This window comes from Gavia stellata, chromosome 1, assembly GCF_030936135.1.
Source record: "Gavia stellata isolate bGavSte3 chromosome 1, bGavSte3.hap2, whole genome shotgun sequence".
Classification (NCBI taxonomy): Eukaryota; Metazoa; Chordata; class Aves; order Gaviiformes; family Gaviidae; genus Gavia; species Gavia stellata.
The window spans coordinates 103,872,869-103,884,267 of NC_082594.1; the positions used below are offsets into that span (position 1 = coordinate 103,872,869).

The window sequence follows — 11,399 nt, forward strand, 5'->3', positions numbered from 1 at the left end:
GCCTCGAGAGGACAACGTCTGATTTTGGATAGGATAAATCACCTGTATCTCCTTGCTGCCGATAAGGGATCACTGCAAGCTAAGGCTACTCGCCTGCTGTTCAGACAGCTGAAAGCAAGTGAACTGAATCCTACCATGCATCTTCATTTTCCAAATGGCACTTGGTGTTATTTTGGGTCCATAACACCTAATGTCAATGTCAGTAGACTTGGTCCTCACAGTATCCTGCAGGAGAGGGCAGCTCCCGACCGTGCAGACATCTCCACATGTGGCTGAGAAAGTCCTCATTAAAGGCAATGGCACTGTCTACAAACAACAGATGCAGCTCATGTGGAGCAATTTTGCAGGCCATATTAATCAAAGTGTCCCTGTTTTGGAGTAAGTCACCGATACAGGATGAATGTATTTTGCACATATTGCAGATTTCTAATTAGTACTTTAACCCTATAAAAAAGTTTTAGCACAAAATGCATAAAGAATGTATCGGTATCTTTGTTTCATTCATGTCTCAGGAGATCTTTCATTCAAGTATGTTTTGGAGAACAGTTGCAGCTAGTTAAAATGCTTAGTATAAATGCTAATATGGTGCAGAATATCCTGGAAACGCTTCAGGAGTTTGGGAAAGGCATTGTATTCCTGAAGTCATAATTAAAGTAGACCTAAAGCTTTACATCATGAGGGAGTGTTAATTTACTGAGCAATATGTTGGGTGAATAACATAGTATTCAGGGATACATATATACATATACCGTTTCTGAAACTGTACTACTGTTCCACAGCAATGTGTTGCTTATTATAGGCAGTCTCTTAAGAATTAAAATCTTTAAGTGAGCTAATGTGGCAACATCATACTTTTTTTCCAGAAGTAATGTTACAGAAAGTAGAATACCAGTGATTCCAGTGTTACTTTCTGATTTCTCTCAGTTTGTTTTATTTTTATTCTGGTGAAATAATAAGCTTAGATGGAAAATGCTATACAGTGTATACTATCACTAAACTAATCCAACGCACAAGTTAAATACAATCTATGACGTTTCTGTTCCATAAGTAGAATCACTGTTGATTTAAATAGCTTTTGAATCTCATTCTCATGTTTGTTTTTAATTTTACTTCTTTCATTTATTTATTTTCTCCATTTTTCTTTTCTTGCATGCAAGGCCTTTTGTTTCTTTTACGGACTACAGTGTAAGCAAACCCATCCATCCAACTCCACTTCTGGCACCACCTTATCTACGGAGTTAGACTGTGGCAAGTTAATCCGAGAGGAGCGAGGGATTCGAACACAGCCCTCAATTCACACTGTATAGTCAGGAAAGAAAAAAGGTGTGTCCGATGGAAAGCATTAAACTTAAACAGTGCACATAATGACAAAGGTTGTACTCACCAACACATAGTTAATGACTTCAAAGTGCCTCTTACTTCAGCAGGAGATAAGCTTATCTAACGCATATTGTCAAAGTCCTGGAAATTTGGGCAGTTTAAATGCATATCACAGAAAATAATTACACCTACAGCAAAGAGTGAGTGCAACGGACTGTAGTAGATTTTAAGAGTTATCACAGTCTCTATGTACAATTGTCATCTTGTCATTTCATGGGGTAATTCTCCTTTTTCAGGTAAGAAAAATTATTTACCTCCTTTTCATCTTCAACCAAACCTGAGTAAACCAATGGCAGTCTCATTACTAAAAGCATGGAGAAATATTTTGCTTGGTCTCTGCTGAAGCATTTCAGCAAGTGGGCCAGGCAGTTCTTTATAAATCTCAGAAAATAACCTGCAGGGCTCCATTAACTTGCTGAACCCCTATTATAAGCAGCCAGAGATTTTTAGCTGCCATATCTTATTCCCAGTGTCAATATTTAATGAATTTTAATTAATCCATTTAAAATTCATTAGCCAAAGCCTCCAAGTAACTATCATAGCACAAAATCATATCTATCTGTTAAATTTTATGCCATGTAACCATTAACATTTAAGAACATATTCAACAAAAGCACCCTTAGGCACCCCCAGTATATACCTTTCACAGAATAACTCCATTGACTTGGCTTGAGCAATTAATTATATTCAATATTATAAGGCTTTGTAACACAGGGAGCTCCTTTACGGCAAAATCAGGATATCAATTTATATCAAACAGCAAAGCCTTGGCATTGCTTTGCATATTTAAATGCACAAGGAAGCTTTTGTGTAGGAGTTTGGTGCAGGATGTTTTTTATACCCTGGAAGGATACCAGTTTGATTTCTTCTAGTCCTCAGTTGTCTGGGGACTGTCAGGGCAGGAGACAATGGACTGGATCTGTTGTTGTCACTGAAAAACATGTGACAACAATTTGAGATACACAAAATGTATAGAAATGCCAGCTTGTAGGATGTCATGAACCGTGGCAAACAACCATGTTTTCAAAACCTGATTATCTTTTATCTGTATTTCATCACATCCCAGCTTACCACCAGTTTCACCAATTCATTTCCACACACACACATCCCCCCCCCTACTTTATGTTTTCTTGCCCACTGTAGTTCCTCCTCATCAAACAAGTTAATGATCTGTTTTATTGAGGGGCCATTTCTGGACTCTACTGCAATTAGAAAACTTGTTCAAGTGTATGCCTTCACACTCAATTGCCGAAGTGCTGTGGTGAAGCTCTGCTCTCCTCTTGAATTGTTTCTCTCTTACCTGGCTCCTGGGAAAAGCCAGTGCATACAGTGACCTGTCTTTTCCTTCTACTCATGTTACAATTTTTGGTCAGAATTATTTGTGCTGGCAGTAGGCTTAAGTATTTTTTGTGACAAAGATGTGCTGCTCATAGCTAGGCTACACCAATTCTTTGCCACTGCGCATCTGTGTACACGAGTGTTTATGCTCCACTCCAGATGCTGCAAGAAATTGTCTTCCTCAAAATGGCATTTTAACTTGTTTGAATAGCACCTTGAAAGCTTTGGTTCTTCATAAAATGAGCCTTCTTACCAGCAAAGACCTGAATTAGATCTTCTGTATCCCTGATTTAAGAAAGCACTTTTGTTTGCAGTTTCCCAGTACTTAAAACTAATTAAATTCAGCTTCTCTCAACTCTCAGAGGAGAAAGAAAAATCCGAATGTGTTTATCATCTCCATCATTGTGCTATGCAAGAAATCCTCTGGGTTGCTGCTTCAACCAGTTTTCTAATCACTTTTTAGATGAATGCAGAATCCAAAAATTTGCTGTCACTTTTTGGGTAAACATTTTCATATCTGCCAAGGAAATAGTCACATTATTTAGTAACAGTCATCATTTCCCCATGTCTAGCTGTCCCCACAGACAACCTCACAGACTTCAGCTTGCCTATGGGAATTACAAAGCAGCTCCTCCTTTCCCTAATGGAGCTTCATACTTAGCTACAAAAAGAGTTATTAAAAAGCCTTACTTGCTCCTTAGCAGCTACGTCAGCAGCTGAGGCAGTGAAGAGCCGGCATGCCACCCGAGTGCTAACAAATCTGTGCTTGTAAAGACAGTTTTTGCAAGGTTTGCCATTGCTCCAAGAAAAGGCAGGTGCCTTCAAGTTAACAGCGGGGCTCAAGGAAGTCACAGCCCATAGCATCTCCCGTGAAGTGCATGGCACCTGGGAGGACTCCTGCATAGACGTAACAAGCTTCAGGAAGTGTTAAAGCATTCAACGATTTTCCTCTTATCAGGACTCTAAGCTTCTATGACTGCTATACTTTGAAATTTGGCCACAAAAAAATACTCTCTTCACAAATAGAGCTGGTCGCCATTGTATCGTCCTAACTTGCAGCCTTGCAACTGCATTCAGGACCCAATAATCAAACCGTATCCTTTCTCAGGTGTATGTCCGCACGGGGACCTTGCTGTGCAGTCAGCACAGAGCCAACAGCTCTGCCTGTGATGGATGAGTCACAACAGACTCCATCAGTTCTGGCACTGCAGTACCAGTAAAGCATAGCCAGAGCTATCTGGGAAGAAAAATGGCATAAGCATACCTTTATGTCATTTTATATTAATTTTTGTTTTGCTGTTTCTACATTTTACTCAGAACTCCCAAAATATTCAAATTAATAAATGTTTGCAAAAAATGGCATATGATTTGACACACAGAAACCACCTACCATTGAAAGCAAAGGGACCGTGAATAAGCTAGTCCCAAGCCATTGGCAGGTTGATTTGGCTGGGGTCAGTGTGCCTGCCTTTATTTAGTGGCAGTTCTTGCTCTCATCAAACAGTCTGCAGTCCAACTAGGCAAAGGTGCAGGGGGAAGGAGGGACAAAGGATGAAACAAGAGAAGAATGCGGGGAACAAAGGCAATACTGTTGCCATTTCAGAGAGCCAGGATGAGGGTGGATTAACAACGTGGGCCTGCACTGCGGAACTAGACCAAGCACAGCAATAACGCTTTCCCCAACTAGATTGATATTTCCTCCAAGTACTCCCATGGTATAGTATGTTTGTGTCATCTTTCTCAGAAAAGCCCTGAAGTTTCACATCTTTAGCTCTTTGGAAACAAAGGAGGAGGAGAAGGGGGAGAAGGAAGAGATCCCCTATCTCAGTGAGGTTCTTGCAAAATAGAAATTTTTGTGAAGTTGTCAGGTCTGCAAATTCCCCCTCTTCAACGAACACCAGCTTGAGCCCCTCCATTTTCAGGACATAGCCCCACCTCCAAACACGACTGTGGCCATTTGTGCCTTCACTGAGCAGTCCCATTTGTGTTTAGATGGTTTGGGAGGCCAGCAAGTAGCTTTACTGATTTTTTTCTTGTAAATTGGTAACTGAGGAACAGTTTATATAACTGAGGAAGACCTAAAATAATCCATGCATTATTATCATACTGTTTTGACAATCACTGTTCAATAGGCTCTGACAGTTTAAAAGACTTAATTTAGTGATCTCCTCATGCAATTAGCCATCAGTGACAGAAAACTCAAACAGATTCTTAATGTGCTGCAACAGCAGTTTGCTCGCTAGGAGAAACTGGTTTAGATATTTTTCCTTTGGTGCACTAGGCACAAACATATTACTTTTCTTTCAGCAGAAGACATATGTCAGTGTCCCAGCTATAGGTCCTTCACAGTGGTGAGGGCACTATGGAAGAAAAATCCTGACTTCTGCACTTTCTCCTCTGTGCCTGAGCTCGTCAGGTGTTCTTCCAGAATGAAATCTGGCCCACATCCTTCGATTTTCATAGTTCTTAGTTCTCCAACACAGTGCACTGTGTTGGGATTTTTGTTGTTGTTTGTTTGGTTTTGCAAGCAAATTAAAAGTCTTGTCCCCAGTGGTAGCCCAGCAGCATAGGCAGCAGATCAATAAAGGCTGACTACAGAATCTTTATTTTCAGTCTTGTTTCTATTTTATTTTATGTTATTTTTTAAATTCTGAATCTATAATTATCCTAAAGCTTAATACAGTCTTCTGCATGAGAGTGTAAGGAAGGATTTGGGACCCTCATGACCAAACTTTTATAGCCTGCTGAAACGACCAAAGGGCAAAAAGGAAGAGTCTCACACTACAAGGAGAGCAAAATCTATTCTGTTTTTAAAGGATGACATTTCCTTTTAGCCTCGCATGCCATGTCCTGCAGCATTTTGACACTGCTAGAATGAGAAAGTCAAGCTGACTAAAAGCAAAATGTTAAACTTATTACTCTGTTGTTAAATGTATTGCTCTGTGCCTACTCTGCTCTCATTCTGGGTGAGACCTCAAAAATGGACTTAACAGCGTGTAAAAAAATAGCTTTTTAAAGAAACCGTTTCAGTCTGGCCATCTGAATATGAGACTAAAAGAACAGTATATTACCCTTTTAAATGGAAATTTAATGTCACCATCCCTTTTTTAAAGGCTACTGTAATTATGCTGCAGACATGGTGCTGTTCAGAGGGCCACCTTGGGAGTCCCCACTGAATGTGTTCCTTGTCTGGGATTTTCCTGTAAATCCTACAGCATTCTGGCTGAGTTTGTACTCGCTCTGTACCACAGTTTTCTACTGGTTGAAAAGTTCAGGGCAATTCCAGCTTTCAGACATCCGTTCAGTTTCCTAATTGCACGCACAAGCTTGGAGATAAATAGGATTTTGAGCTCTGCTTCCTGGGGCTCAAAAGAAAGTTCACGTGTAACTGACCTTTCCAAATGTCCCCTGGAAGTTCAAAGTATCATCTCAGATTGCTATTTTAGACCATCTGAAGCTCTGTGTGAAAGCAGAGGGGCAGAGAAAGTCCTGTGTCTCCCAGGTTTTTAATGCTCTTCGCCACCTCCATCTGGTTTTCTCAAAGGTGGTAGGATCTCAGACACAGGAATGTGCACAAAATTGGTCAGTGTTGTAGTTATGTCCATAACCATCGAAATACCTTTGAAGGATCAGTCCAGGGTCTTAAATCTACATTTAATTCATTGCTTCAGGTGGACAAAACTCATGCCAGTGGTGTTTTAAGTCCCTTGAAACTCAGCATAACATAACTGTAAAAGGAAAACTGCTTTTGTGCTTTTACAAAGCCAGGAGCAGGAGCTTCAAGGTCTAAGACGCAGGAAGCTATCACTGTAACCCTCCTCCTGTCCCTCTCCCAACCCACTGTCTCTGTAGAAGGGCCGAGCCCATTCCCGTGTGTGTTGAGTGTATGTGTTTCGACCTCTCTTGTGGATAACCAGCGCACTGGGGCCTTGCGCTGCCAATATGGGATAGGAGAGAGTCTTAACAAGGCAGGGCCCTTTCGGATTTTGAATGGCCTACTTCCATACTTTGTTGAGTGGATAAACATGACCAGTTTACAGAAAAGATCATCAAGAAGAATAGTAATGTTTTTATATTCAGTTTTAGATGTAATTGCTATTGATGAACAATTAGGCAAAAGTTTAATTCTTAGACAAGACCTAAACATAAAAGCCATTCCTAAGAATAGCTTGAAGTCTTTCTGATAATATTTACTTTAAGATTCAAAACAGAGTTGGAAGTGGAACCTGTTGGGCACTTCACAAATCATGTAGTCAGATATTAAAAACCTCACACACTTAATGTCAGTAATGTTTTAGATATCTATCTGCAGATGTAAAATGATCTTCATGGGACCATTTTGTTGACATGAAATTGAAAGGCATTATGATAATTGCATAGTCTGAATAATATGAATCAGTTTGGAAAATTAAAATACAAGCCTATTAAGAAGGCAGTAAAATGTACTATTTCATCTGCAGAAATCATCCCTGTATGCACATTGCAGAGACTGATGGCTATTATTAAATATACACACAACATATAAGTTAGTAAGAACAACCGGGAAAGAAAAAAAAATAAACCTGATCAATCCTACAAATCACAGAATCACAGAATCACTACGGTTGGAAAAGACCTGTAAGATCATCAAGTCCAACCTGAAAAAAAAAAAAAAAAAACCCAAAACCAAAAAAACCACGCACCACACAACAACAACAACAAGCCACAACACACCAAAACCCAACCCACCCAACACCACACAGCACCATGTCCATCAAGCTACATCCCACAATGCCACATCCACACGCAAAGTTAATATGATCCTTTCCTTATTTGCCACAGAGTTCTGGAATCAGATTGTAATCTAGATTTTGAAAGCTCAATTAAAACTAAGATAGTAGAGAGAAATTATCCATGCTAAGTCAGCCACTTAGAGCACACGGTTTTACTAGTTTGTAAATAAGTGGTGCTACTCTCTAAAAAAGCCTGAAGCAATATAGAAATAATGTCTGTATTAGGATGATACCTGCTTCACTTGCTGCTTCCAGAGAACACGGGGCTGCAGCAGACACCTTTGTCTCTAACTCCAGTAACTCTGTAATTCCTGTATTACATTGTCAAAGGGGAGATTTTCATGGTAATTGCACCAGCAAATTCCTGGCTATTACCAGACAGTAATTTGAAAAACAAAGCAGTACACTGCCCTGACCTATGTCTATTACATTTTGGGGCTGGCATGAATTAATAGTAGTTTAATTTATGTATACTTAAGAATTTTAGATGAATGAAAGTTAAACATCTCAAAGAAAGAGCATATCAAACTATAGATTTAACATACTATGGGATCTTAGTCTGTGTGTAGCTCATCCCACAACTGCACATGATGACATACACAAGATCATACACATTTAAAACACACACACACTGGTGCACTGATGTCTTCAGCTCATTTGCAGAACCAGGGTCACACACGTTATAGGGAGGGTTTACACTGGAGAGGAAGAAGTACGTGTGTGGGATTCACTTCCCTGGGATCCCTTTGCTACCTTAAGCAAAAGATTTAACCTTGATCCAGGTTACCCTCATACTCTCTTTTGCATTTGAAAATATTCCTCTAGAATAGCTTGCTACTAGGAAACCTTGGGGTTTCTCTTTTTTGAATAATATATCTGGTTTTACTTTTTTTAGCACTGTATAACTGAGGTCACTATTGGATTATTACTGGTTAAGAATTGAACACTGCTTACCTTGCATTAGTATCACTCTAGAAGGGAATTTGTATTTAATACAGAGAATCATGTCTGTGTGCTGTTGCTGTCGTTTTAGAAGAACTGTAGTTTTAACCAGTTGTTTTAAAGCTGGTCAGTTCTGCAGTTCTAGAAAGGGTTTGGTAGGAAGGATCTATTCAACTTGATGAAGGTAAGGTGGTTAAAGCTTTGTTTCATGCTGCTACCATCACTTCATTTTATATATAAATAATCTATTTTTATATATGTGCATGGAACAAATGTTTTGCATTGCTAGATACTTCCACTTAAAGCCTCTTTGTGGTTTTTTGTGTTACATGTAATTATTCCAGCTGTAGATTTTAAAGGATCTTTCCACTTACCTGAAATGTCTTTGTTAATGTTGTGATGGTGGGAAGAAAAAAGGTTTCTGCTTTCTTTCTAAACTATTCAGCTACCTTATTCTTGTGGTAATTTTCTCCTTTCTTCAACATACAATATTTGAAAAAGATTCTTTCCAAAGAAAGAAGAGGATTGAGGACTGTGCTATATTTTAGAAATGTCTGTTAATTTCTTGAGAGGAAAATAACTAAATCACAAAGAAATCTTCAAAAACGGTGTTGTTTGTTTTCTCTAGTGTTCCCATTTTTTTTGTGGCTAAGGTACATGTGATTTAGAAAAGAAGATCTTTTTTCTTTTAAGGTCAGGAGAAAATTTACCTACTGAAAAAAGTAAGTTTTATGATATGAAGCCATCAAAACATCACAAACGCATCTGTGTAGAATATCAAACATTCATAATCAGCTTTAGTTAAGCCAAAGTTAAATTAAATTCAGTGGAAGCCAAGTTAGGCAAAAAACATGACTTAAGCAGACCCACCTATTATACCTTAGGGGCTTATTCAAAGCTGGCAGAACTCAGCAGAGAAGCTTTCCGAGCCCACCAGTAAGAGCTCAGGTCCTTGCTTCTAAAAGCCACCATTTGTGCAAAGGGTATGGTCGAACTCTGCCTTCAATGAGAAGTGTTTAATTCCATTTCTGTCTTCCACCAGTGTCTTTCTTTCAATGCGATAATGGAGGAGCTTGGAATTTCACTCAAGCACCAGAAGAAGTTAAAGAAAAGGTCAAGAACGAAGGGGAAATCTTCATTCACAAGTATCCTTACTTGTCACCAGAGGCGGACGCTGAGGAAAGAAACCATAGCATGAGCAAGAGACACCCCTTTGAGGAAATATCAGGAACAAAAAACAAAACAAAGACGTTGCTGCCTACAAGTCGATTGTGGTGGGATTTCTGAAATATAGACATTTTCCTTGTTCTTCAGAAATTCTCTGTGGTTTCTTTTTTTAATCTAGAGGTACAACAGTTTAAATGCTCACATAGACTGATGTACTACTAATCATTTGGGAAGTGTCTCACTATTTCTTTTGAGATGGATTTGTATGCTCACCTGTTTTGCATCTCTCTTCCCCTCTCCATGCATCGCTGTATGTGCTTTCTAAATAAATAAATAAACAAGAGACAGGGTTCTTTTTTCCAATAATCTGGGAGTGGAACTTTTTTTTTCCTTTTGAAGAAAATATTGCAGTTCTACTGAGCACAGTTGTTTAGAAACCAGGACCCAGACAACCAAAATAAAAGTTCATACAATTAACTCATAAACTTATCTGTATCTTAAATACAAAGGTATCCAACACTAAGTTATTTTTACTTCCTCTGATATTGTAAGGAACACTCTTCGGGTTCTTTTCCGTGAGAAACTTGGGGCTTTTTTCCTTATCTTTTCTCTTTTTCATTTCTTTTAAAACACGTTTATTAGGTAATGCCATGGGTCCAGGTGCTAGATGTTCCAAAAGAAAAACCAAAATCACAAAAGTAATGATCAGCAAACAGGGGAAGGCAACACTGACATCGTCACACTGCCGTATCCTCCAGCTCCTGATACCAATAAAACAATTGTTGACTTCAAAATGAAAATCCCTTAGACATTAGAGCTAAGAATATTCAATTTATAACAAATCTTGACCACAAAGATAACATCTGACAAGAATACAGCCAATACTCTGGAATTGAAACCTTTTCTTGCAACGGCTGGGGGCACCAGCAAAATGTCTTAACACTGAAGGAGAAATTAAGTCTTTTTTGTGAAGAAACCTCTGCCTGAAGAGCAGTGATGCATTATAGCAGCAGATCCCCTCCCCAAAAAAGCTGTTCCTTTATATTGCAGTGAGGTGAAGCACATTTATATTTATTGCTATGTTGTCTCTGCGATTAATTCTGTTGTTCCTGGGGCTTTTATTGGTGCCAGCTGGTTACATCAGAGGATGCCTGCAAAAGGAAATGGGTGAAATGCAGGCACATCCACACTTCAAGGGATGAGGTTGGGCATGGGAGATGGGTGCCCCTTGCACCCAGCAGCTGCGTGCTGTACGCCTGCCTTCCTACACACCAGTTTATTTATATAAGCCTGGTCTGCCCAGGGCTATCCCACCACTATGACTACCCCTAATCCTAAGGCAAGGCTGGAAAAAGGGAACCGGAGGACTGGAGCCACCAAATGCTTTTCCGCACAGCACATGGAGCCAGGCAAACCCGAGTCATATCAATAGTATTTGCTTCAGCTTGTGGCAATGTTCATTACCCAGATGCTTCAGCAAAGTGTTACATTTTATCATCTTTCTCATATTGCCTCAGGGAACTGACTGCTTACCATTGATTACCTTTGCCTTGTATCCATGGCCATTTCCTCTGCAAAAGGAGAAAGTAATATGAAAACCTTTGAGTGGAGAAATCTGTCCTCCACCTTCATCTCACACCACCACTCCCTGCAGCTGCCTGTGAGCTTTTACGCTGCGCTGCATGGCAAGGTCAATCTCAATTGAATGGCATTGCTTACAAAAGCCCAGCTTCAGAAGTGATATATTTCAATATTATTGTAGACTAGAAGACATGTCCATTCATTTAGCCTCTCCACAGG

The 11,399-nt window shown here is 39.5% G+C and overlaps 1 protein-coding gene across 2 annotated transcripts in view; it reads left to right on the forward strand.

Moving 5' to 3' along the window:
- Positions 1-9,630, forward strand: part of GRIK1 (glutamate ionotropic receptor kainate type subunit 1) — a 172,145-nt gene extending 162,515 nt beyond the window's left edge. For both annotated transcript variants that reach the window (XM_059826643.1, XM_059826649.1), the window contains one exon: positions 9,475-9,630. In XM_059826643.1, the coding sequence (XP_059682626.1) occupies positions 9,475-9,630 (156 nt within the window). The remainder of the gene's footprint in view (positions 1-9,474) is intronic.
- The last annotated feature ends 1,769 nt before the right edge of the window (positions 9,631-11,399 follow it).